Source organism: Bubalus kerabau, chromosome 23, assembly GCF_029407905.1.
Source record: "Bubalus kerabau isolate K-KA32 ecotype Philippines breed swamp buffalo chromosome 23, PCC_UOA_SB_1v2, whole genome shotgun sequence".
NCBI classification, from domain to species: Eukaryota; Metazoa; Chordata; class Mammalia; order Artiodactyla; family Bovidae; genus Bubalus; species Bubalus kerabau.
This window is the reverse complement of record NC_073646.1, coordinates 34,623,756-34,649,538: the sequence shown is the minus strand read 5'-3', so window position 1 is coordinate 34,649,538 and position 25,783 is coordinate 34,623,756. Positions and strand designations below refer to the sequence as shown.

Below are 25,783 nucleotides of genomic sequence, written 5' to 3'. Positions count from 1 at the left end.
ATTATGCAAGCACAGTAAAAATAAGTCACATTAGAAGAGGAGATATTCAATGCAACCTCTCTCCTACCAACCCCATTATCACCACCTATATGAAACAGATACATGTGAAAAATTTTTGAATTCATTATTTAAAATTAGAGTTTAAAATCTACTGTAAATCTAATCCTACTGGAGCCATCAGAGAAAATAAATTCATTTAATAGTGTCCTATCCTTCTGTCCAAAATTAAGGTGCCTTACCTTGTATGGATCAAGCAGAAAGTCACTGAACTTGCTAGGCAGGGAGTATTTCTTCACTAATTCATCTTCTACCACCCAAGGCGCATTTTCACCAGTACCAGCCCGTAACGCATTGTGCCGTATAAAGTATCGAAGTATCTCCTTATTCGGTGGGCGTTCTGTACGAATCAAGCTGTCTGCTGGCACATTACTGATGATCTAGATTAACAAAGAAAAATAACTCATTACTGGGGTCAAAAGCAATTAACCAATGAGAACAAAGATCTATACTTTCTCCAGAGAACTCCTAATTCCACCTATAAAATAGGGTTATCACCTTTTTCAGAGACAGAATGTTAATATATCTCAATTTGTCAACATGTATCAAAGTCTGAAAAATTCGTCTATCCATTGCCCACAGTTCCTCTTATTAAGAATTTAGAAATAAATGGAGAGTCATCATCAACTGCTTACAAAAGGCAGGGGGTGGGGAGGAAGGGAAAATACATAAAGGTATATCCATAAAGGACTCATGTTTCAAATTAAAATATCCACATAGACACTATGCAGACAACGGGGCAAAGAGTTTCTCAATCAGGACGGTTATCAGAATCATCTAGGGTGCTATTACAATGCGAATGCTTGGGCCTCATCCCAAAGCTACTGAATCAGAAGAATTTGTGGTGGTGAAGTCTGGAAATCTGCATTTTTAGTAAACTCCCTTGGTGACTATCAAACATACTTAACAACCTGAGAATACTGTTTTGGAAGAAAATTTAATGATACTCATACAGTAAATGAAAAAAGCAAGTTACAAAATATTATATACAGAATAGTCCCACTTTTGAGAGTCATTTAAAAGCTAACAACCCATTAACCACATCTATATTCACCAATTATCATCTCTAAGTATGGGATCAGAGATACCTTTTTCCTTATTTGTATTTTCTATTTTTCTATAAAACCATATTTCACAGTAAACCATACTTACTACATGTAAACCAAACAAGTTACAATCATTAATAAGAAAACAAACGTTAATTAGGGAAGTGATTGAGACTTGCTAGCAATGTTTTAACAACCCACCTTGCTGAATGGGACATAAAACATTTAGTAAAATAAATTGTTTTTAACACCCAATTTTAAAATATAAAGAAATCCTGATAATGCAATTCAGTCTTCAGATCACTAACTATAAAACAAACGATTCAAAATGAAATAAGACTTGTCAACATTTTGACATGGGGAAAAGAAACAACACTCTAAAAGAGGCTTTCTCAGGCCTTAGCTCCTTCTTCTATTAAAAAAAACCAGTGTACAGCTGCCTTGCACACCTAGCTGCCCCAAAATTTTCTAATAAGATTTTATACGTACAGAAATACCAGTACCTGAAAGCAACATGCCATGTTTCATGAAATCTAAGATGTTATTAATGAAAGAAAGACACATTACGCACCACAAAGAAAAAATTCTTGCCAACTGATATTAAGATACGTCCTGATTCCAAAAGATACAAACGGCTATATATAAAATAGGTAAAGTCCTAATGTATAGCACAGGGAATTATATTAAGTTTCTTTTAATAAACTACAATGAAAAAGAATATACATATAACTGAATCACTCTGCTGTACACCAGAAACTAACACAACACTGTAAATCAACTATACTTCCATTAAAAAAAAATGATACATCCTGATTCTGGGCATGTAAAAATATGGAAATTGAACATCTCAGCATCAGTAATACATAGTACTAAGTTACTTAAACGGTATTTACCATTTTAGATGATTAGCTCCACAGATTCCTTGTAAAAGCACTGGTTAGAGTTAACTCAGTTTTTGAGCTTATTTTATTACAAATAGCTCTACTTTTAATTGGGAAGAGCTATTTCCTCAGGAAGTCCAAAACCACTGGAAACAGATTATTATTTTTTTCAGACAACTGACTTTGAAGCTCAAACGCAAATTACTCTTACACTCTAATAATTCCTATTAGGAAAAAGCATGTGCTCTCCTAGGAAAGAAAATTCAATTTAACTTAAAGTCATAATTACGAAGACCAGAAAACCACTCAGAATTTGTTGTAGAAACAAATTCATTCACACAGCACATCTATGAGCAAACTAGCTCTTGGGCCCTTCCTTACACAGCACTCACTCTGTGTAAGAGGCTCAATACAAAGCGCCACTAACCTTGTCCTCATCCTGCAGCTTCACATCGTACTTGTGGGGCAGAAACTTTGGAGGAGCCCATTTCCTCTCTCCTTTTTTTAATGAAGTAGGAAGTTTTCGTGGAGATCTGCGTGCTCTGTCATCTAGTCAAATAAACAGAAAACGAGTGAAAAAAAAGTAATTCTTTTAATTCTGCCCATTCATTCATTAACAATAACTTTGCTGAACACGTACTCTGCAACCAGGCACCAAGTGCTGGGACCCAAAGATAAACTGTAAAGCCTTTACCTCAAGTAGCTAAAGTCTATGGGAGAAGTCAGTAATAATTACAATACAAGGAGGAAAATACTATAATAGAGGTTGGTATAGGAAATTACTACAGGGAGAAAAATACTCCAAAAGAGAGAAGTATGAATTTAGCCTGGAAGATAGGCAGAGAAGACCTAGAGAGAACATGACCTGTTCAGAGACTACAAATAATGAGATACGGGTGAATATGATCTACATTATAATTTTTTTTAAACAAATCAGATTACAGGACTTCCCTGGTGGTCCAGTGGTTAAGATTCCAGGGGGCACAGGTTCAATCCCTGGTCAGGAAGCTAAGATCCCACATGCCACCTAGTATGGCCAAAAAAAAAAAAAAGAAATTAGACTAAAGAGGTAAGTAGAGGTTTATAAATTATAATGAACCTTGCACAACACTTAAATAGATTGGAATTTCTCTTACGGGCATAGGGAAACAAAGGATTTTTGATCTAACTAACCAGATGTACATTTTGGAAAGAGAACTAATGTGAAAAATTAAGAAGAGGAAAAAGACACTTTCAGCAGTCAGAAAATGAATAAAATGGGAAGGTGAGACTGAAGAAAGGAAATCAGAAGATATAATCGTAAACATCTGAATTTATGTATCAGGAATGGTGAAGCGAACAGCTGAGACGACAGACCTGGAAACCAACTAGATGTGGGAGATGCTAAAGGCTTCCCAGTGTTCAGCCTCAGAAACCAAGCAGATGTGTTGAAAAATGAAAAGGAGACAGAACAAAATCATATGAAAACAAACAAAATCTAAAGAACAGCAGTGGGGAGAGGAAGCAAACAAAGAAAAGTAGTGGGAGAAAAAGAAGACCCTGATATTAAATAAACTAAAAATGAGAGTGACCAGCAGTGTAAAATTTGAAAGTAAATAAAGCACACTAAGAAGAAAGCAGTGGATCTGGCCATTAGGGGTCACCTAAAACCTTACTAGGAACAGTTTCAGGAGTAAAGAAGCACAAGTTAACAGCATAAGAAATGAACTGAGGGTCCAAAAGTGACGACAACATTCTCAAGAATTTTGGCTTAAATGAGTAAGTCAGAAAGAGAACAACAGGATCAAGGAAAAGTATGTTTTGCTTTTGGAAAATGGGACTTCATTTATAAGTTGAGAATAACCATGCAAGAGCACTGCAGTGCAGAATAATAAAGTTAACCCAATCCTGAGAAAGCAGGAAGGAATGGAATTCAGAGCAGGTATTGTGACCAAGAGGAAGGACAGTTCTTTTCTGATAGAGGAACATAGAAATTCATAACAGTGAGGTTAAGAATACAAAGCTGAAAAGTTCCTGCCTAATACATTTCCCCCCATAAAGTAGAAGGAAGACTACCTTGTAAGAAAACATTTTGAATACTAGAATTTGTCTATCATATTTCTATGGAAATGCAAAACATTCAGAGTACACTGTAACATTCTTTGGCCCGCCTACTTCGGCCACCTGATGTGAAGAACTGACTCATCTGAAAAGACTCTGATGCTGGGAAAGATTGAAGGCAGGAGGAGAAGGGGACGACAGGATGAGATGGCTGGATGACATCACCGACTCAACGGACATGAGTTTGGGTAAACTCCGGGAGTTGGCGATGGACAGGGAGGCCTGGCATGCTGCAGTCCATGGGGTCGCAAAGAGTTAGACACGACCAAGCGACTGAACTGAGCTGAGCCCGCCTACCATTCTTTCCAAAGACTAGCAATAACATTATATCCAAAAACTGAAACCTAAACTAAGGCATATAACATCCTAAAAAAGAAGCCGAAGTCTAAAACTAGGGGTTCTTAAGTACACAATGCTTAAGGAATAAAGCTAACAACTGTTAACACATTAGTGGTATTCTGATGATCTGATTCTGTGATCTTTTATTTTTGGCCTAGCTTGGAGGGATCTCAGTTCCCCCGATCAGGGATCAAACCAGTGCCTCCTGTGGTGGAAGCGCCGAGTCCTAACCATTGGACCATCAGGGAAGTCCCTTCCAATGATCTGATTCTAGTAGTGTTAGAAGACGTATCATCGGTCAAGACTTAACCAAAACACTTATCAACCTCAAGTCTTGGGTATGTAAGTAAAACTTCAGTAGCAAAAAGAAGGAAAAGAGAAACTGAAAAACATTGATATCAGCATTAACAATACAGAGTGAAAAAACTGAAGCATCAACAACTGAGGTGGAAGCATTACAACAGTCTCAGAAGTTTCCTTGGGACAAGAAAAGGACATCCCTTTAAAACCATCTGCACACGCCCAAAACATAAGGAGACACAAAACAAAATGGAAGCATACAGCATACGCTCTAATAAAATGCTCTAATTCAAACTTCATAAGTTACATAATGAGGTAAAATGTGATCCTCTGATAGTCAAGAGGAAGAAGCTCAACATATTCAAACCCTGTCAGTACTCATATCTTCAGAGATAGAAGAAATCTGTCCCAGTTAAATTCCTAACTGACACAGATTTTTTTAAAAGGGGGGAGGAAAGCCTCAGAGGATAAATAATTTTCCCAACGTGTAATGTCTCAATTCTTCAACTTTCAAAACATTATATTAGGTCTCCAGGTCCCTACTTTTAGACACCATAGTGCTTCAGAATTCTGGCAGTTCCCATCTGAGAAGGAATGTGAGTTACAGATAACAGACAAAAGGAAGTACCTCAAAACCATTACACTGGCTTGCAATGTGAAGAAGAAACAGGGATTAGAATTTATCCCTCCTACTCAGATCACCCCACTTCCACGCCTATACAGATAATTCCAACTTAAAGAGAAAAAGAAGGCAAACCTTCTTTCCCATCTTGAGTAGCCTGGTATGTGCACACAGATTTCTAAAAAACTAGAGGAAATGACTTCCCAATCCCTTAATTGTGAAAGGAGATTTAAATCCTGAGTGACAGTATAGGTATGTTTTCCAAAGCATAAACAAACAAAAGCACGTCTATCTAACAACAAAATTCAATTACAAACTGAGTTGCTAGAGAACTCAAAAAAGATTTGTGCATAATAAAATAAACAGAGTAGCACAGCTCAATAAGGAAAGACAGTATCATACATACTAATACTCTCTCTCCTTCCTTCCTCTTCTTTCCCAATTGCCTCCTTCTTCTGATGGTCCTGAGCGATTTGGCTAGAATTCTCTTTGTCACTTGAGGGAGAGTCACAGGAGCCATCAGATTTCTTCTCAGTGGCCTCTTCATCTACTTTCTCCAAAGGATGAATCTTAACAATCCTCACTTTGAGCATTTTTTCCTTCCCAACCTATAAGAAAAGATAGGAGAGAGTCAAAGATAATAATTAAGAACTATAAACCTAAAGGTAACAGTGGTACGCATTCCACATCACCTGATCAAAAAAGTACACGAAAACTCTAAAGGAGCCAAGTACAGTGATTTTTTTTCCAACCTTATTTCCCAGACCTCTAGTTTGAAATAGGACATCTTAAAAAAATAAAATGATCACCATCCAGTTCATAATTCATGTACCAATGTATTAAGGCCAAACCGTAACTACTATACAAACCTGATATGTGTAAATAAAGTTCAAGAATTTCCATTTTCTAAAAAAATCAATTACATACGGATATCCAATTACTCCAGAACCATTTATTGAAGACTATCTTTTCTTCACTTTAATTACCTTTCCACCTCTATCAAAACTCAGCAGACTGTATGTATGTGTGCCCACGCACGCATGCGTGTGCATATGTATCTATTTCTGGATGCTGTTCTGTTCCACTGATATATCTGCCTATGTTTATACCAAATTATACTATGTTAATAAGGTTCAAAACCAGAGAGCATTAGGATTCTACTTTTGCTGTTCTTTTTCAAAGTTGTTCTGGCTAGATTCTTTGCATTACAATCACTCTGAAATTTTTTATCCAATCTGACAATCTCTATCTTTTAATTGAAGCTTTAAAACATTTATCTCTGGAGAAGGAAATGGCCACCCACTCCAGTATTCCTGCCTGGAAAATCCCATGGATGGAGGAGCCTTGTGGTCTACAGCCCACTGGGCTGCAAAGAGTTGGACACGACTGAGCAACTTTCACCTTAGAACATTTATATTACATATAATTATAGATATGGTTGGAGAAGGCAATGGCAACCCACTCCAGTACTCTTGCCTGGAAAATCCCATGGACGGAGGAACCTGGTAGGCTGCAGTCCCATGGGGTCGAGAAGAGTCGGACATGACTGAGTGACTTCACTTTCACTTTTCACTTTCATGCATTGGAGAAGGCAATGGCAACCCACTCCAGTGTTCTTGCCTGGAAAATCCCAGGGACAGCGGAGCCTGGTGGGCTGCCGTCTATGGGGTCACACAGAGTCGGACACAACTGAAGCGACTTAGCAGCAGTAGCAGCAGCATAGATATGGTTAGATATTTTCTATTTGGTTTCATCAAAACTAAAAATGTCTGCTCTTCTAAAGACACTGTTAAGTGAATAAAAATACAAGTCCTAGATTGGAACAAAAAAAGCATATATATAGCAAAGGATTTGTATCCAGAAAATATAAATAAGTCTCACAACTTAAAAACAAGAAAATAATCCAATTTAAATTAAATTTTAATTTTAAAATGGAGGAAGATTTGAACAGACATTTCACCAAAGGAAACACAAATAAAAGGTAGCAACAAGCAGAAAAGGTGCTCAACATTATCAGTTATTAAAAGAGAAAATACTCAAGAATAAAAACCCTAGTCAAAGGGCATATTGTATTCAATAATGCCAAAGCAGTTACCGAAATAGTTAGCAATGGATGAGCAGCTCCACAGTCTTGTCAAAACTTGGCATTATTTTAACTTTTCTTTATTCACTAATCAGATGTGTATAAAATGATCTCACTGTGGTTTCCATTTGACTTTCTGGATTCCTGATGAATATAATCGTCTTGTCATACGTTCACAGACACACCTCTCTCCCTCTTCTGGAACTCCTCCTCCTCCACCTTGCAGTATTTTCCTTTCACCACTCCAAGTCCATCTCAGTCTTCTCGACCTTGCTCTGTGCTTAAACAGGCTGACCTTAATGAACTGCATCAAAGGGCTCCTTTCTCCCTAGGTTGTGAGGAGTTCAACCCATGGGGAGCATAAGCAGAAAATCACAGGGTGAAAGAAAGCTGACACTGGGGTGACACTGGCATCTTCTGACTGTCAGCCTCAGCAGGCTGGCTGCTTCTCGCTATACCAAAGCACTTTTCTACAATTACATCATTCTCTCCTAGTTCCAGTAACCTTCCCTTCCCCTCATTTACTTGGAGTTTAGAAGCAGTAAAGCCTCTCCACTATTGATTGCCATGAGGTACTTAACCTTTCCTTGTTGGTTTTCCTTGACTTAGATCAGACTGTGATCTGAAGTTTCTTTTTCAAACTCAATTCAATTACACTATTTGAATAATACCATCTGTTTCCTGCCAGGACACTGAATGATATAAAGTGTGTGATTAAAACCCAATGATGATTCCACAAACATTACAAATATAAAAAGTAGCTGGGAGATACAGGGAGTCAAAGTAAACTGAGGAAAGAACAAGAACTTTGGAACCAGACAACAACTTACTGGCTACTGCTGGGTTAACCTAAGCCATCCCCCTCCTCCTTTTCTCCCTCCTCCTGAGGCTTCAAAAAAAGGGAGAAAAAAAAAAGGCAGTATTCACTTTCTTAACCCCCTTGTGGCTGAAGATGGTTATGTAAGCCATGGTGTAGTCAATAACATGTAAAGATAAAAGGGAATGGGGAAGAATATGCTTCTGATAAAGATTTTCTTACTATGCTTAGACAAGCATTTGCTTGCTCTGAATACAGTCACAATTTTACAACCAAGAGGCAACAAAACTAAGGACAAAACCAAACACACCAAGAACAGAACAGAAAGGCCCAAGGACAGCCTGTACACCAAACTTGAAATTGCCTGCTTCTAAGACTTATTATATTATGTGAGATAATCAACTGTCTTCACTGGTTAAGCTGATGCTACCCAAAACGGCTGTCCCCCAGGTGTTCATATCATCACATCGTGGAGGTGTTAGAACTGCCAACTCTCAGGTCCTACCCTAGATCCTCCATGTAAAGTCTCAGGGGACAGGGCCCAAGAATGCATATTCAGAAATCCTCAAAGTAATTTTATTTAGGCTAAACTTTGACAAGTCCTGGCCACTGTCAGTCAGCTATTTCATTACATACTAGTACACTGTATCAACCTGAACAAGCTATTTAAACATCTAAGCCTGTTTACCGCCTCAGCCTTTCTGTGCAGATTCTGTAAGATATTATATAAAGCAACCAGCCCAGTATCCAGTACATACAGAACTTCAACAAATGAATCTTATTTTAAACTTTCAAAGGACTATGTAGGGATTGCTTTAGTGTTATGTAAATAGTTTACCTATGACTTTAGAAAACCCTTTAGTAATAGTAATAGTCACCCTACCTATTTACTTCAGTGATAGTTATCCTCTAGTAATGGGCTGGAAAATTAAACAAACTTATACAGAAAGAAGTCAACTCAATCACTGTTGTAGGGACATGGAAATCTTTTGCCTTAGATTCCATAGATTTGGACTAAAGATAGCTGAGAGTCTTTTACATAGTTCTAAAATTTAGTGATTAAAATACTTAATATTAAATGTTTAAAAATATATTTGATACTATTACGTAAAGGGGACTTCAACATTACTCACAAAGAAGTAATCTTGTCATCTGGTTAGTGAATCAAATCACATTAAAAAAATAAGTAAAAACAGGCGCTCACCTCAAAGTCACACTCTTCTCCCACTGCGTATTTGGTCATGATCTCCAACCAAGCAGTATCCACTAGCTTCTCTAAGGAGGCTGTGTTATGGTGAACCATTTCCAGGACAAGTTTCTCATACCAGGCGGGGAACTCCTCCTTCAAACTAAACAAACAAGTCATCAGTTTCCAAGAAAATGCGGAAAAGACTATCCAGAGAGTTATTCGGGTCAATTGAGAAAGTCCTTTAGCACATACAGGCAAGGCACTGGAAAATACAAAGATTATTCATAGAAGTAAATATAAACCCTCACCCTGTCCTCTGCAGCCGGGCACAGACTATCCTTCAAGTGTCACCTTCTTCACTAAATCTCGTGGCGTTTTCCCCAGCAACTCTAAGTTAGTCTTGCTAACCTCTGAATTCCCACTGTACTTTATTTCTTTGTGTGAAGGAGAGCAATTTATTTTCATCAATTCTCTGATCTGTTCCTAACAGTTGTCCACCTGATTGTCTTTGGGTTATCCAGGTACATCATCATATTACAAGCAACAATAACTGATCTCCCCCTTACTACTCTTTATTTTATTTGCTATAGGTTAATGGTTATCATCTTTCATTCTAAGAGAACTTTTACACACCCAAAAACACATCCAGAAGGTAGCATTATCTTTATTTTGTAAAGAGCAAATTGTACGTGTTTTTACAGTACAAACGATTGTGCCTAGGCACTGTGATGGATTTTAGCGTAAATCAAACATGACACCTGCCCTCTAGTTTACAGGCTACCATAGGTGTCAGCAACAGCCTATGAGCCAACTCCACCCTGCTACCAGTACTTTTTTTGGTAAATAAAATTTTATTGGCACCTAGTCACTCCCATTCAGTTATGGTATTATCAATAGCTCTTTTCACTGTACAACATCAAAGTTGAATAGTTGAGACAGAGACCATATGGCCCACAAACCCTAAAATATATTAACTGGCACTTTACAGAAAAGGCAGGCCAACCCAGAGTCTAGTACACTAACAAGGTATAAACATAAATAACGCTAATTCAAACGGAACAACGTCAGTGACCCAAGCAAAAAACAGGCACCAGGTTAACAGACTTGACTAATTATTAACTAGTGATGGAGCCATTACTAGAGCCCAGGTCTCAGGTGAGGACAGTGCTCTGTTACACAGGCAAAAGCGCAGAATGGTATTCATTACTAAACTGCATGCTCTCTGTTTATATACTATTAAGAGAAGTCAATGAGAAGTCCACAGAAAACGTTTTTACTCTGAATTTCCAAAAGGGTATTGTTTTCCTATAATAACTATAAATAGTTGTCTCACTGTATCTCACTGGTCGCTGAACCCGTGGTAGGCAAGGTGTGATCAGGGAAGCTGGAAGAAAACTCACGGAACCGTAGGAACCGCAGACATGTTTATTTTCTCCGGGTTGGCACAGCAGCCGTGAGGCAGCCGTTCTGACCTAGTGGACGTGGCCATAATGAAGCCGCAAGGGCTTTCCACGTGGAGCGTATATACGTTTACAGAACAAAGTGGCCTGTGCCCAAGCAGGCACCCATCGCGGTGCGCATGCGCAGCGCTGTAAGTACGCTCAGCTGTTACAGAACCATGTATTTACATAACCGTGGGCTGAGAGCGAGAGCCTGACTACCACCACCTTGGCTACTTTGCGCTTTCCCTACACACAGCATAATCTTTAAAAATTATGAATCAGGGACTTCCCTGGTGGTCCAGGGGCTAAGACTCTGAGCTCCCAGTGCAGGGGGCCCAGGTTCGATCCCTGGTCAGGGAGCTAGATCCCACACGCTACAACTAAGACCCAGAGCAGCCAAATAATAAAATTAAAAAAATAAAAAATTATGAATCTCCATACTGTACACCTGAAACATATAAAACTGCATATCAACTATATTTCATTTTCAAAAAAAAGCTAAAAAAAAAAGTACTGTTTTATCATCCCTAGTTCCTACTTATTTTTGCAAGCATCTCTTGTCTAAATTCTGAGTATTTTCTTTGGAAGAATACCCAAATACACCCTTTGAACACACACAGAATTTTTTAAGATACCTCATTTAACCATCCCACTCAGGTAAACTATCTTCAAACTGTGTATTTATTTTCAATAGCTGCTATAAATACTGTCTTAAATTTCAAATAACCACAAAATAAAGAAAATCCTCTGCTACTTCGCTGCCTCTGTATTACTTCTAGATTATATCAGCTTCCTTTGCTTAGAACCACATTCCCAGAGTATTTATAAGGGAAAAGTATACAGCCAGAATATTCAAAAGCCTGGTACATACCTAAGTTAAGTGTACGCACAACTGTATATCCCACATACTGTGTTACTCACAAAATGACAAGAGGCAAGACACCAGTACATGAATACAATGCATTCCAATTTAAGCCCCATAAACTTAAATACAAATACTATTTTGTGGTTAACAGTCCCCTTTTCCTCATCATGTGAAGACAGCGTTAGAAGAGCAGTGCTTCTCCTACTTACAGTTCAGCAACCTCCTGCTCCTCCTCCCAGGCCTCCTTGTGTGTGAGCTGGCTGCTCCCGGTACTCTTACACGTCCAGATGCGCTCACTGTATCTTTCCAAGCGGGCTTCATACTCTCTGTGAGCAGTGGCTCAGGAAAACAATACTCAAGCAACAGACAGACTAATCCACAAACTACTTATCATACATGGAAAAAACCACAGTATCCTCTCCATAATGCATAGCATAAACTGAAGTCAAGAGTTTTCAGCTGGCAAATCCAAGCAAGATGATTAACACTATTCACCCAAATTTCACTTCATAAGACTCCCACAGAACTAAGAATTATAAGAAAAGAATTAAGGCAAAATAAAACCCAAGAGATAAGGAATACGAATCTAAGGTATGTGAAATTCACAACTCAAATGAAAGAATCAGTTCCACAGTAAGATAAAATGGCTACACGAGTTTCCCAGGCAGTTTGGAATAACAACCCTGTGCACACGGTCATGATCCATTTACTAATAGCCTTCCAGTCTACCTTGGAAACACTTCTTGATTCTCTTGGGTTTAAAAAATAAATACCATAAAATCCTAAAAATAATTCTGGCATAGTAGCACCCCACTCCAGTACTCTTGCCTGGAGAATCCCACAGATGGAGGAGACTGGTGGGCTGCCGTCTATGAGGTCGCACAGAGTCGGACACGACTGAAGAGACTTAGCAGCAGCAGCAGTATGTATCCAGAGTTTATGTTATCTCCAGTAACACCATGTTCACAAGTCATTTACCAGTACTTAGCCCGTCTTTGTGAGGGAGAGGGAGGAAGAGATCATACAACTAGTGCCGTGTACATGGGAACTTTCCACACCACCCCAACTGGAATTCATTATCAGCCAGCCACGTTCAAATTCAAATGACAGGCAACTAATTTACTTTTATGCACAGGAGAAGATGCTATGCAGGAAAACTGACACCACAACTAGAGAATTAACTGCTAATCTCTGTACTTTCCAAGTGACAGTTTCTATAATGGTTGAAATAAGAAGTATTTAAACAGCTCCTCTTGTAATATCACTGAACAACTAAACAAATAATTCATTTTTAATATAAAGGAGATTCTTGGTCTTCTAGGGCTATTATGAGTTAAAAGAAAAATGACAGGGATAAATCCACAAATAATCCAAAACTGTAGTTTTAGTCAATAAGTACCTTCTCTCACTGTATCATTCTCTGGATCTGCCAAAAACAAAACGTCTCTTTTTCCTCAGTGGGGTGATGATATTTAAATGATTAAACTATTAAAACAGAGTACCAGTGAAAACCTGGAGTCAGACTTCCATAGAGCCCTATGCAAATCCAATCACTGAAAATTTATAAAATCCTATGGTGAAAACGGACTAGCATGGCTTCAATAGGGACAGTAACTAACCAACAAAATGGGTTTGTTTTCTGTTTCTCTATTTGCACCTGGGGAGGGGAGGTAAAATAAAAACAATCAGTAAGTGGATTTATTTAAACATTCAAAAAGCTTAATAACATTCTAATACATCATTCGTCTACACTGAAGAAATGTACTGCACCATCAGAGAGAATGTGAGATTAACAAATATATCCTAAAGATAAAGCATTACGTTTTTATTACTGTTACTTTCAATAGTTGGAATAACGTGCCAAGTCCATTCTCCTCAGACTAAGACCCATATGGCCAATAATACACAGGACTGCTACCACCCAGATGCCTCAGTGATTCCTCAAATCCAACTTTTTCTAAACTCTCACTACCCCTCCACTCCTGCTCAAACGTGCTCTTTAACAGATACTCCCAATCTCACTGAATGGTCCAAGTCAGAACTCAGGGACTCATCCTAACCTGAGCCCCCTTACTGTAACCACTTACATACTTTTCAGTTCAGTTCTTTCTCTCCCATAACAGAGCCATTCTCCAAATCTAGCTTCTGATCCTCATTTCTCAAGCAGTCATAATATTTTAAAACATTTAACTGGCCTCACTGGTAATCTTCTCAGGTCCTTTGTGCTTCTCAGGCTCACATCCTTTTTCTCCCCAGTCTCATTTGCTTTTAAACCCATTTCTTCTGATTTAAAAATCTCACTTGCCCCCAGGCCCCTTGAAATGCAAACATGTGCAACGGGAAAAATACTCTGACGCCCCCCCCCCACAGAACTGAAAACCTCTTATCAAGATTTTATTGGGTTTTATTTTCTAAGATTTTTATTTTCAGAAGGAAAAAAAAAGGAAACTAGCTTCAAACAATATATATTCAAACAGCAAATACTGATTGATTATGGTTTTTCAAATACAGTAATGACAGTCCCTTCTACCCTGATACAAGTCTTTCCCACCCGCCTTTGAAAATCTTTATCAGTACAGCATTCTCCTTCTGGGTGGCCTCATCCACTCCTATTAACTTCAATTACTATCTACAAATGCTAATAACTTCTATCAGCAGCTCAGTCCCCTCTCTCTGAACTCCAGGCCCATATATAGATATATACTAGCAACACATACATCTCCATTTGGAGAGCCTCAACAATTCAATGTAAGAATGTCCAAACTAAACACTTCATGACTCCACAGTCAAAATAAACAACTGATCCTCTTCTAGGTGAAACCCCACATCTCAGACTGTGACTCAAACCCAATTACACTGCAGATGGGACTTGAACCCAGTTTCCCTGCTGAAGTCGCACACCTGGTCTCAGGATTTAATGAAGCTCAGGTTCTTTAGTATCAGCACAGAAGGAATTCAGCAAGAAGCAAAGCTATAGGCAAGAAGTAGATTTATTAACACAGAACATTTGTGAAGGATGCAAGCAGTCAGGCTCTGCCCTAAGACCTAAATGGGAAAGCAGGTTTATTTAGGGAGACACACACTCCACAGAGTGGGGCCATCTCAGAAGGTGAGAGACCCTGAAATACGGGATGCTTAGTTTTTAATGGTTTGGGTAAATTCATAGGCAGTAGTAGGAGGATTATTCCAATTATTTTGGGGAGAGATCAAAGAGAGAGAGATCAGTTGCTCAGTCGTGTCCGACTCTTTGCGACCCCATGAATCGCAGCACTCCAGGCTTCCCTGTCCATCACCAACTCCCGGAGTTCACTCAAACTCAAGTCCATCGAGCCAGTGATGCCATCCAGCCATCTCATCCTCTGTCATTCCCTTCTCCTCTTGCCCCCAATCCTTCCCAGCATCAGAGTCTTTTCCAATGAGTCAACTCTTCACATGAAGTGGCCAAAGTACTGGAGTTTCAACTTTAGCATCATTCCTTCCAAAGAAATCCCAGGGCTGATCTCCTTCAGAATGGACTGGTTGGATCTCCTTGCAGTCCAAGGGACTCTCAAGAGTCTTCTCCAACACCACAGTTCAAAAGCATCAATTCTTCGGCGCTCAGCTTTCTTCACAGTCCAACTCTCACATCCATACATGACCACAGGAAAAACCATAGCCTTGACTAGACGGACCTTTGTTGGCAAAGTAATGTCTCTGTTTTTGAATATGCTATCTAGGTTGGTCATAACTTTCCTTCCAAGGAATAAGCGTCTTTTAATTTCATGGCTGCAGTCACCATCTGCAGTGATTTTGGAGCCCAGAAAAATAAAGTCTGACACTGTTTCCACTGTTTCCCCATCTATTTCCCATGAAGTGATGGGACCGGGTGCCATGATCTTCATTTTCTGAATGTTGAGCTTTAAGCCAACTTTTTCACTCTCCACTTTCACTTTCATCAAGAGGCTTCTTAGTTCCTCTTTACTTTCTGCCATAAGGGCGGTGTCATCTGCGTATCTGAGGTTATTGATATTTCTCCCGGCAATCTTGATTCCAGCTTGTGCTTCTTCCAGTCCAGCGTTTCTCATGATGTACTCTGCATAGAAGTTAAACAAACAGGGTGACAATATACAGCCTTGACGTACTCCTTTTCCTATTTGGAACCAGTCTGTTGTTCCATGTCCAGTTCTAACTGTTGCTTCCTGACCTGCATACAGATTTCTCAAGAGGCAGATCAGGTAGTCTGGTATTCCCATCTCTTTCAGCATTTTCCACAGTTTATTGTGATCCACACAGTCAAAGGTTTTGGAATAGTCCATAAAGCAGAAATAGATGTTTTTCTGGAACTCTCTTGCTTTTTCCATGATCCAGCGGATGTTGGCAATTTGATCTCTGGTTCCTCTGCCTTTTCTAAAACCAGCTTGAACATCAGGAAGTTCACAGTTCACGTATTGCTGAAGCCTGGCTTGGAGAATTTTGAGCATTACTTTACTAGTGGGTGAGATGAGTGCAATTGTGCGGTAGTTTGAGCATTCTTTGGCATTGCCTTTCTTTGGGATTGGAATGAAAACTGACCTTTTCCAGTCCTGTGGCCACTGCTGAGTTTTCCAAATTTGCTGGCATACTGAGTGCAGCACTTTCACAGTTAGTCCATTCTATTTTGGGGAAGGGGCAGGCATTTCCAAGAACTGGGCCACCACCCACTTTCTGGCCTTTTATGGCTCAGCCTCCAAAAGGTCTTGGTGCCTGTGGGAGTCATTTACCATATGCTAAAGTATTACAAAGAGTATATATAATGAGATTCAAGGTTACTGGAAGTCCAGGCTTCTGCCACCTTGGGCCTATTTGGTTCTAACCACTTTATATTCTCAGAGGATATGTCATTTCTTTTAAGGGTGGGGCCCCACCCTCTTCCTTCCAGTCTCATAGGGTTCTCTATGTCACAGTCAAAGCTAGGGTTATTCCAGTAGTCATGTATGGATGTGAGAGTTGGACTATAAAGAAAGCTGAGCGCCAAAGAATTGATGTTTTGAACTGTGGTGTTGGAGAAGACTCTTCAGAGTCTTGGACTGCAAGGAGAGCAAACTAGTCCATTCTAAAGGAAATCAGTCCTGAATATTCATTGGAAGGACTGATGCTGAAGCAAAACTCCAATACTTTGGCCACCTGATGCGAAGAACTGACTCAATGGAAAAGACCCTGATGCTAGGAAAGACTGAAGGCAGGAGAAGGAGACGAGGGAGGATGAGATGGTTGGATGACATCACCGACTCGATGGACGTGAGTTTGAGCAACCTCCAGCAGTTGGTGATGGACAGGGAAGCCTGGTGTGCTGCAGTCCACAGGGTTGCAAAGAAATAGACACGACTGAGTGATTGAACTGAACTGATGTCACAGGACACCACTAACCAAATGATAACCAAAACATAACCTGACTCCTCCTCATTCAATCACCAAATCCTGACAAATCTACTTATTTCAGAAATTCACAAACTGTACTTCTCTCCACTTCAAGGGCTAGTGAATTTATTCAGACAGCTGTTGTCTATCTAGTGCTGAGATGACTTAATCACCAGTCTAGCTGCCACTGGTCTCGAGGCTACAGATCCATTCTTAACCATTCTCAACGCTGCACCCACAGTAATCTTCCTAATCTAAAAGCTTGCTTCTTTGCTTTTCAAATTCTTTTAACAGCCTCCACTAAATTTAAGGCAAAGTCCAAATTCCTGTCTACCTCACAGTGACCAGTAATGCAGCCCCATTTGTGTACCTCATCAATGCATCTCGCTCCTACTTTCTCACTCCAGCCATATGAAGCTGATTTCAATTCTTCATAAACGGGAATTCCCTGGTGTCCAGCGGTCAGGACTCAGTGAGTTTCATGCCATTTGCCCAGGTTCCACAAGTGCAACGGCCCAAAAAAATAAAAGGTTTTAACATTTTTTTAATAATTATTTTTTTTCAAAATCAAGAACCATCAAACTCACAAGCTCTTCAAAAGATGTAGACCTCTTCTTCATCTAACTGTTTTTTGTTTTGTTTTGTTTTACAGTTTTGCTGCACCACCCGGCCTGTGTAGGATCTTAGTTCCCTGACCAGGGATTGAACCCATGTCCCCTTAAGTGGAAGCACAGAATCTCAACCACTGGATCTCCAGGGAAGTCCCCATCTAACTCCTAGCCATCCTTTAGATCTCAACTTAAAAATAACTTTCCCCAGGAAACATTTCCTTAACCCTAAAATGTGGCAGACAGTACTATTCTTTCCAAATATTCACTCCAATTCATAAGAGGATTCTATCAATACATCTCCACCCACTACCACGTGGCTTGAAACGCCTCCTGGGAAGAGGAAAGTACATCACCCCGCCATCACCACCTTGGGTCTGACCACATGACTTGCTTTGACAAATAGATGGAACAGAGGCCACCTCCAGGAAGAAGCTTAAAAACCCATCAGTTTCCTGTTGTTTTTTCTGCCACCAGAAAAAGATGCTGCAGATAAGGGACCGCTCCTTCAGCCTGAATCTTGGAAAATAAGAAAAACGTCTCTTTCCTTTTTTTCACCCATTTTCCTTTTTTTCAAATGTGGCCACTAGAAAAAATTTAATTACATGTGGCTCACATCACATTGGGGCTTCCCTTGTAGGTCAGTTGGTAAAGAACGTGCCTACAATGCAGGAGACCCAGGTTCAATTCCCGGGTCAGGAATCCCCTGGAGAAGGAAATGGCAACCCACACCAGTATTCCTGCCTGGAGAATCCTGTGGACAGAGGAGTCTGGCGGGCTACAGTCCATGGGGTCAAGAGTCGGACACGACTTAGCGACCAAACACCACCACCACCACATCACACTGGACAGCTGCCAAGTCGCTTCAGTTGTGTCTGACTCTGTGTGATACCATAGACAATAGCCCACCAGGCTCCCCCGTCCCTGGGATTCTCCAGGCAAGAACACTGGAGTGGGTTGCCATTTCCTTCTCCAATGCATGAAAGTGAAAAGTGAAAGTGAAGTTGCTCAGTTGTGTCTGACTCTTAGCGACCCCATGGTCTGCAGCCCACCAGGCTCCTCCATGGGATTTTCCAGGCAAGAGTACTGGAGTGGGTTGCCATTGCCTTCTCCCCATAGGACAGCAGTACAATCCTAATGCTTATTATCTAGGAATGAAGTTCCTCTGACAACACAATTTTTAATTGACTAGTTATTCAAATTAGATTAATTTTAAAAGTTTAAAACTGAAATTTCTACAACAACCCCTATCATGAGGTACTTTTAAGTTTATATAACTCTTTTCTAGTTATTCATTTGACTTATGTTTAAAAAAAAAAAAAAGGCGGGGAAAAAAAAAGCCTATCAGAAGGATATTGAGTCAGCTGCCTCTGAATCCTATTTCAGATTTTAGGTTACCAAAATAAGTCACTCACTCTCAAATAACCCCTCAGGGCAAATGCCAATTGAAGTTTTTATGTTCCAGTGACTGCTGTACTTATAATTGCAGACAAAATGTCAAAGCAATTCTCCAAAGGTTGTGTACGCTATAAATGATAAGATATTTTCAAATCCTAGACTAACTCATTATGTATCTCCCTTTTCAAGAGTTTAAGAGGTACCTCCTTACCACCATATGCTGCTTCTTTGTTCTCTTTAGCCTTTTAAGTATGGTTTCTTTCAACAAAGTACTTGATAGCCTGAAAGGAAGCGGCCCAGAAAAGTATGGAGGTTAAATAAGTATAACTATAACCCTAGGAGTTCTAAGTGAGAAGACAAAGCAGCAACGCAAGGTTCGCTTTTTAGCCTGTTTTCTCTCTTTGGACCAGCCTGTCATTAAGTTAAAAATAACTCTAATCTGGTAATAACTTGTTAAAGAAATTAAATTATGAAAATCAACATACGAGTTCAGTATTCCAACTGTCCAATAAAATCCTGTCTTGCAACTACTACTTAACCCCAGCTCTTAAAATGCTTGTCATGTTTTTCTTGGCAAATTAAGTTATTCTTACCTAGAGCCAGAATAACTGTATATTCTAACAGCTTCTCCTTATTATACCATCTAAAACTTCTCATACTGATGCTACTAAGGTTATGAATTAGTTTCTAGGCTTTAGAAACTAGGGTAGTCAAAGCAATACAAAAAAAAAAAAAAAAAAAAATCTACAGCAGGCTGCCTCCAGGTTCAGTTCCTCCCTAAAATCCATCTTGACTTAAACATAGTCAATGCAGACTTCTACTGTCAAACAATCAGATCAAGAAGCGATTCTGATAAGTTAACTTTTCCAGGTAAGATGTAGGCACTTGCCTGTAGTAGTACTCTCCTGGGAAGCAATGTGCCACAGATTTAAAGGTACAGTACAATAATCATCAATATACAACCCAGTCATTAAATATGTGTGCATCATTCACAATTATCCCTGTAAGTTTAATGAAGACATACAACAATGCCTTCAAGAACACAATGCTCATAGCTTTAAGTCAATAAAATACCATACAAATTTGCTACAGAACATACATGCAATCCAAAGGGAGGAATTAGGAGAAAATTAAAGTATGAAATCCTATTAAAAACATAATTGTAACTATAAACTTAAAACGGAAAAAACCAACACTTCAAATGCAGCAGTTACCCAACCACATACTCGTTCTCCTCTATGAAATCACTAATAGCCTAATAAAAATATATGCCAACCAGCCAACCACACAGTACAATAGTTTACAAACCATCCTCAAAGTGCTTCCACTTGTAGACATTCCCAAGGGAGCAACTTCTCCCCAACAGGTTAACACAATTTATGAACTCCTTTGTTAAAAGAGTCCTAAAAACTGGTAGGGGAGATTTTAAAGATGAAGAATTTTTATTAAATACACAACACTTTACAAGTTACACGTATCAATGTATCAGTGTTCAACTGTCATCATTAAAAGAAACACTTCATATATACCATTATAGTTCAACAATTTCAGTAAGTGATATGAAGAAACCTAGGCTGCCAGTTCTAAGTTAGCTATCTACAGCCATTTTTTTTTAAACAGAGCTCAGTTCCTATTAGACTCAGAATGTGTCTCCTCCCTATTGCAGTTTCTTATACTTCACTAGAACCAGACGTGAAAATCAACATCCAGTAATATTTGTGTGAATAACTATCAACTTCTCAAAAGACATGTGAAAAGGATATAGTATATTTCCACAAGTAATTTATTACTTCACTGATGTTTTGGAATGTTATTAAAAAAAAAAAAAAAGGGGCAATTTTAGAATAATGCTGTGTTTGGGAGAGCTGGAGCACTTCTCCAAAACAATCCTCCCAAAGCCCTAATAGGACAAGAAGAACCATATTACCACTTCAACCTCTCCCTTAAACACACCGTAACTTATACCACAGGCTTCCCAGGTGGCTCAGTGGTAAAGAGCACACTCACCAATGCAGAAGACACCAAGAGACGGGAGTTCGAACCCTGGGTGGGGAAGATCCCTTAACGAAGGAAATGGCAACCCATGCCAGTATTCTGGCTCGGGAAATCCCATGGACAGAGGAGTCAGGCGGGCTACAGTCCATGGGGTCGCAAAGAGTCGGACACGACTGAGCCACTGAGGGCACACACACACACACATCTTGTGCTACCAGCTGGAATAAACAGTGGATTAACATTATTAAAAGCGAAGGAATAGCATTCCATGTTCCTTTTGTGATCTACTTTCAGGCATGAGGTACCAAGAGCACTGGATTCTCCTCCTGACTCTTACCATTTACAAGCATGTGATCTCAACTGTCTGGGCCTACCAGGCATACCCAGGCAGGGGAACCCCACCATCTCCAGCATCTAGTTTCGCTCTGAGGTACTCTGGCTGCATTTCTTCGAGAGTCTTCCTACAGCACGGACTCATTTTCCAAGTCCCTTCCTGCACCTAATATCCTCAAACTGCACTGAAAACAATCCCATAAAGCACTACATTAAAGGGAGGATCAAAGAGAAATATCATCAAATGATATGGCTCACACTCGCACTTCCTTCTACACGGAAGCAAACAGACACTGCTGAGAAATCAAGCCCTTTCAAAGGGAAAGCGGTGATAAGGCTAACAGTAGCCTTCACTCTTTAAGCTTTCTGTACACTAAAGGATGCTAGATTTAAAAACCTTTTTTACGGTTAAGATTCAAAAAGGATGCATCTGGCATCCATAAAAAAAGAGTGGTACAAGTTTAGCTAAGAGAGTTGACAATAAGCTTGACAGCAAGAAACCTTAAGCAATGATTAGGATGCCTCTCATTTAAAACATGAGCCTCGTGTTCCTACAATACAACATTAAAACTGCAAGCGTGTCTTTGAAAAACGCTGTTTAAAGATAAATACCGATATTGCACACCGTCAGAATTCCAAATCTGTGCAAGTCCAGGGATAGAAGGCATCGGCTCCTCCAAGGTAACTTTTTTACTGTCTTTCCTCTAAGTCTGGAAATTCATTCTTGATTTTGATCCCGTCAGTTCATCAGCCTCCAGTCCACTCGGAAGGAGCAAAACACAAATGTCCCCGCAGAGATTGGGGCGGGGGGGAGAACCCAATCGCTCCTTCTACAACCCGGATCACGAGGCCGCGCAAGTACGATTTCCAAAACTTAAGTGGAAGGTTTAATTTTAAAAGAAAAAAGCAGCAGCAAAGGAAACCCCATTCATCCCCGGTACTTAGGGCCTAACGCCAACCCCCGCCGGGAGTGCGATGGAGGGTCGCTCCTCCATAACGAGGCCCGGGGACAAAGTGCGGAGCCGGGGGAAGGATGGAGGGCGCAAGGCTCGGAGGCGGCCTGAGCCCGGCCGGCCGGCCGGCCAGCCCGCGCACCCCCCCCACCCCCACCCCCACCCCCCACTCCCGGATCGGCGGGCCCGGGGCTCCGGCTCCGGGTGCAGGCCCGCCGGCGCCGCGCTGGCTGACAGCTGCCACCGGCGCGGGGCTGCGCGGCCCACCTCGCCCCACCCCACCCCGCGGGCGGCCTGGCCGGCGCTGCTGGAAAAGGATACTCCCGGGTGCGGAAGGCCTCCTGAGTGTGCGCGATCGTGAAGAGCGGCTCTTCGCCGGGAAGCGGCTTCACCAGGGGGAAGGGCTTGCGGCCCAGGAGCGGCGCCATCGCGGCGGCGGCAGCCGGGAAGGCGGCGGCTCCTCAGTGGACCCGCGGCGCAACACTAGGCCCAGCGGCCCGGAGCGAGCGCCTGGCTCCCGGGGGTGGGGTGGGGGAGGGGAGGGGTGAGAGGGCGGCGCGAACTCGGTTCCCTCACTGCTGGCGCCGCCGCGCTAGAGCCATGGAACGGGACCCACGGGCACAGAACTCCTTCACACACTTCCGCGCCGTCCCGAAGCCTCCGGCCAACCTTCTCTACGGGTCCCCGCGTTCGGCAGTCACGACTCGTCCTCAGCTGCACCGGAGGAAATTATTGAAAAATGGCGGGAGATTCCCCTCCACCCCCCCGCCCGGCCAGCGCGCACACTAACTTGCTCCCCTGTGGCGCCGGTGGCGAATGCTCCAATAGGCGGAGAACTGGTCAGCACCCAGAATCTATTGGCTCAGAGGAGCTGCCGCTCTGCGGTTGGGTCCCGCCCCCTTCCCGGGCCGCCTAGTTGGGTTGCAGCTCACTAGAGGGCAGTATGAAGAGGTGAAAGGTCACGTTATGTAAGCGCCAGTGACAGACGCGCGGGCCTCCGGCGGCGGAGTTGAAAGTGGGGAAAAACCGGGAACCGAAAGGCCGGGAATTCAGAGAGGTCAGGCCAGAAAAGCCCTCTAACATGTACTGACTCTGCGCCATCTGTCACCGAAGGCGACACCGACATCCGGGCACCACTGTCCGTGTGGTGCGCCGGAGGGGGGAGGGGGAGCGCGCGGCCAGGGGCTTTGTCTTTCCACTCGGGCTCCGCCCCCTTCTTAAAGACACCGCGCTCGGCCACGCCCGGAGATGCGCGGGTGGGGCTGACGGAAGGACGGGTTGGCGGGAAGTAACCCGGAGACTTTATCGGCATAGGTTCTGTTGAGAGGTTACTTGGGGTTCAGGTTGGGTCCCCCTAAAGTTAACTTCTAGACGAGAGTAGGGTATTTAGTATAATGCTTGCTTCTAGGAGTTTGCTGGAAAGGATAATATAGAAGCTTCGTTGGAAAAATATATTAAAGGACATGTCTATTAAAGATAAATTCATTCACTCATATAGTCTTTTGTAGCACCTAAAATGTTCAGGGCCCTACGTGGGGTGCAATAGGGGAAGAAAATAAGACAGATACTACTGCTCTGAAAAAAATAAAAGATAATCACCGTTCTATGTGATGAATGCTATTCATAGGGTGTAGTAGGAAAACAAATAACCGTGCCTGGAGAGTGAGAACGTTTGAGCTACTCTAAGTAGACCACAGTCACTCAAAATTTGTTTGCCCATCCAGTACAGTCAGAAACACACATTTTAATCATTCATGCCTATTAAATTATTTGTTGTTCAATCGCTAAATTGTATCAGACTCTGTGACCCCCTGGATTGCAGCACACCAGGCTCCCCTGTCCTTCACTATCTTCCAGAGTTTGCTCAGATTCATGTCTATTGAGTCGGTGATGCTACCTAATCATCTCATCCTCTGTCACCCCCTTCTCCTCCTGCCCTTAAATCTTTCCCAGCATTAGGGTCTTTTCCCGTGAGTTAGCTCTTCCCATCAGAGGGCCGAAGTATTATAGCTTCAGCATCAGTCCTTCCAATGAATATTCAAATCGGGTTTGATCTTGAAGTCCAAGGGACTCTCAAGAATCTTCTTGTTTACTACCTTGGTTCAAAAGTCTGCAGTGGCCCAAGAACATGTCTTTCCAGCCTAGACAGGGATAGACTGCTATGTGTCCCTGAATGGCAACATGCCAATGCCAGACCTTTTTCTCTTTTCTTCTCACCTTAAAGTGAGAAGGATCATTGCCAGTAAAAGGTAAATTCTCATTTTTCTACTGAAAAATGCACAACCTAAAAGTTGTGAATTATGTTTTATTTGGCAGACAAAACCAAGGACTTAAGCCCGGGCAGCAGCATCTCAGACAGTCTGAGAGACTGCTCGGAAGAGGTAAGGGAGGAGCCAGGATACATAGGAGTTTTTGCAACCAAAGCCAGGTAGTCAGAACATGGAGAGATTACTGGGATTTTTGTTTGTTTTTTTAAAATATTTATTTGGCTGTGCTAGGTCTTAGATGCCACATGCAGGCTCTTTAGTTGTGGCCTGCAAATTCTTAGTTGAAACATGTGGAACCTAGTTCCCTGATCAGGGATCAAACACAGGCCCCCTGCTTTGGGAGCGAAGAGTCTTAGCCACTGGACCACCAGGGAAGTCAAGAAAGATTACTGTTAATTAAAAGAAAACCAAGCATCTCAAGTTGAGGAATTTAGTGCTTTCCTATGGATGGGAAGATGCAAAAGTTCCAGCTCATTGAAATCTTTCCTTTGATATGCACCTCCGCTATCTGGGGCCAGTATCCTGTGCTTTTTCATCCTGAGTTTCTGGGGAGGGGTGTTGAGAGCGGACCTAGATGGCAGGCATCCTGTTTCTATCCTAAGTTCCCTTCCTTCGGCCGCTGTAAGGTGATGGCTTGATGCCTGCAACATCTTTGTTTACTGATGTGGCAGGCAACATTTTCCCCCCCATTGATCTAAGTCAGACGTCAGCTCTTTGAAGCCCCTTCAGGCCATCTAGCAGTGAAGAGAACTTATCTCCCTTCAGTAGCCATTTCTTCTAAGAGGATTAGGAGAAACCTCAGAGGCCATGGCATTTGAGCTGATTGTGAAGAGAAGTTGCAGCTCGCTAGGCAGAGAGAAAAGAGGGATGGACATCCTAGGCAGAAGCAGCAGAGCAGACGTGGTAAATTCAGGGCCTAAACACAGGGATCTCCAGGCAGATAGTATCAAGAGAAGAGAATGGCAAAAGCAAGTTCTCGTTCTGCCACAGCATGTGAGGGTTGAATGGGAGTGACCACGTGGAAGGGAATGGCAGGAGCGGTGATGGGGCAAATGGTCAGCAAGGTCAGTGAGGACAAGTGGCCGGACTTGAGAGGCACAGACAAGATGACT

General features: G+C 41.5%; 1 protein-coding gene across 5 annotated transcripts in view; it reads right to left on the bottom strand.

Moving 5' to 3' along the window:
* Positions 1-23,168, bottom strand: part of BAZ1B (bromodomain adjacent to zinc finger domain 1B) — a 57,004-nt gene extending 33,836 nt beyond the window's left edge. The window contains exons 1-6 of one of the 5 annotated variants that reach the window (XM_055562476.1): positions 22,726-23,168; positions 11,951-12,067; positions 9,450-9,594; positions 5,752-5,953; positions 2,412-2,533; positions 240-437 (exon numbers count right to left, since the gene is read on the bottom strand). In XM_055562476.1, the coding sequence (XP_055418451.1) occupies positions 240-437; positions 2,412-2,533; positions 5,752-5,953; positions 9,450-9,594; positions 11,951-12,067; positions 22,726-22,832 (891 nt within the window). In that variant the 5' untranslated portion in view covers positions 22,833-23,168. The other 4 variants (XM_055562479.1, XM_055562477.1, XM_055562478.1 and 1 more) reach the window with 4 other exon arrangements.
* Between the last annotated feature and the right edge of the window lie 2,615 nt (positions 23,169-25,783).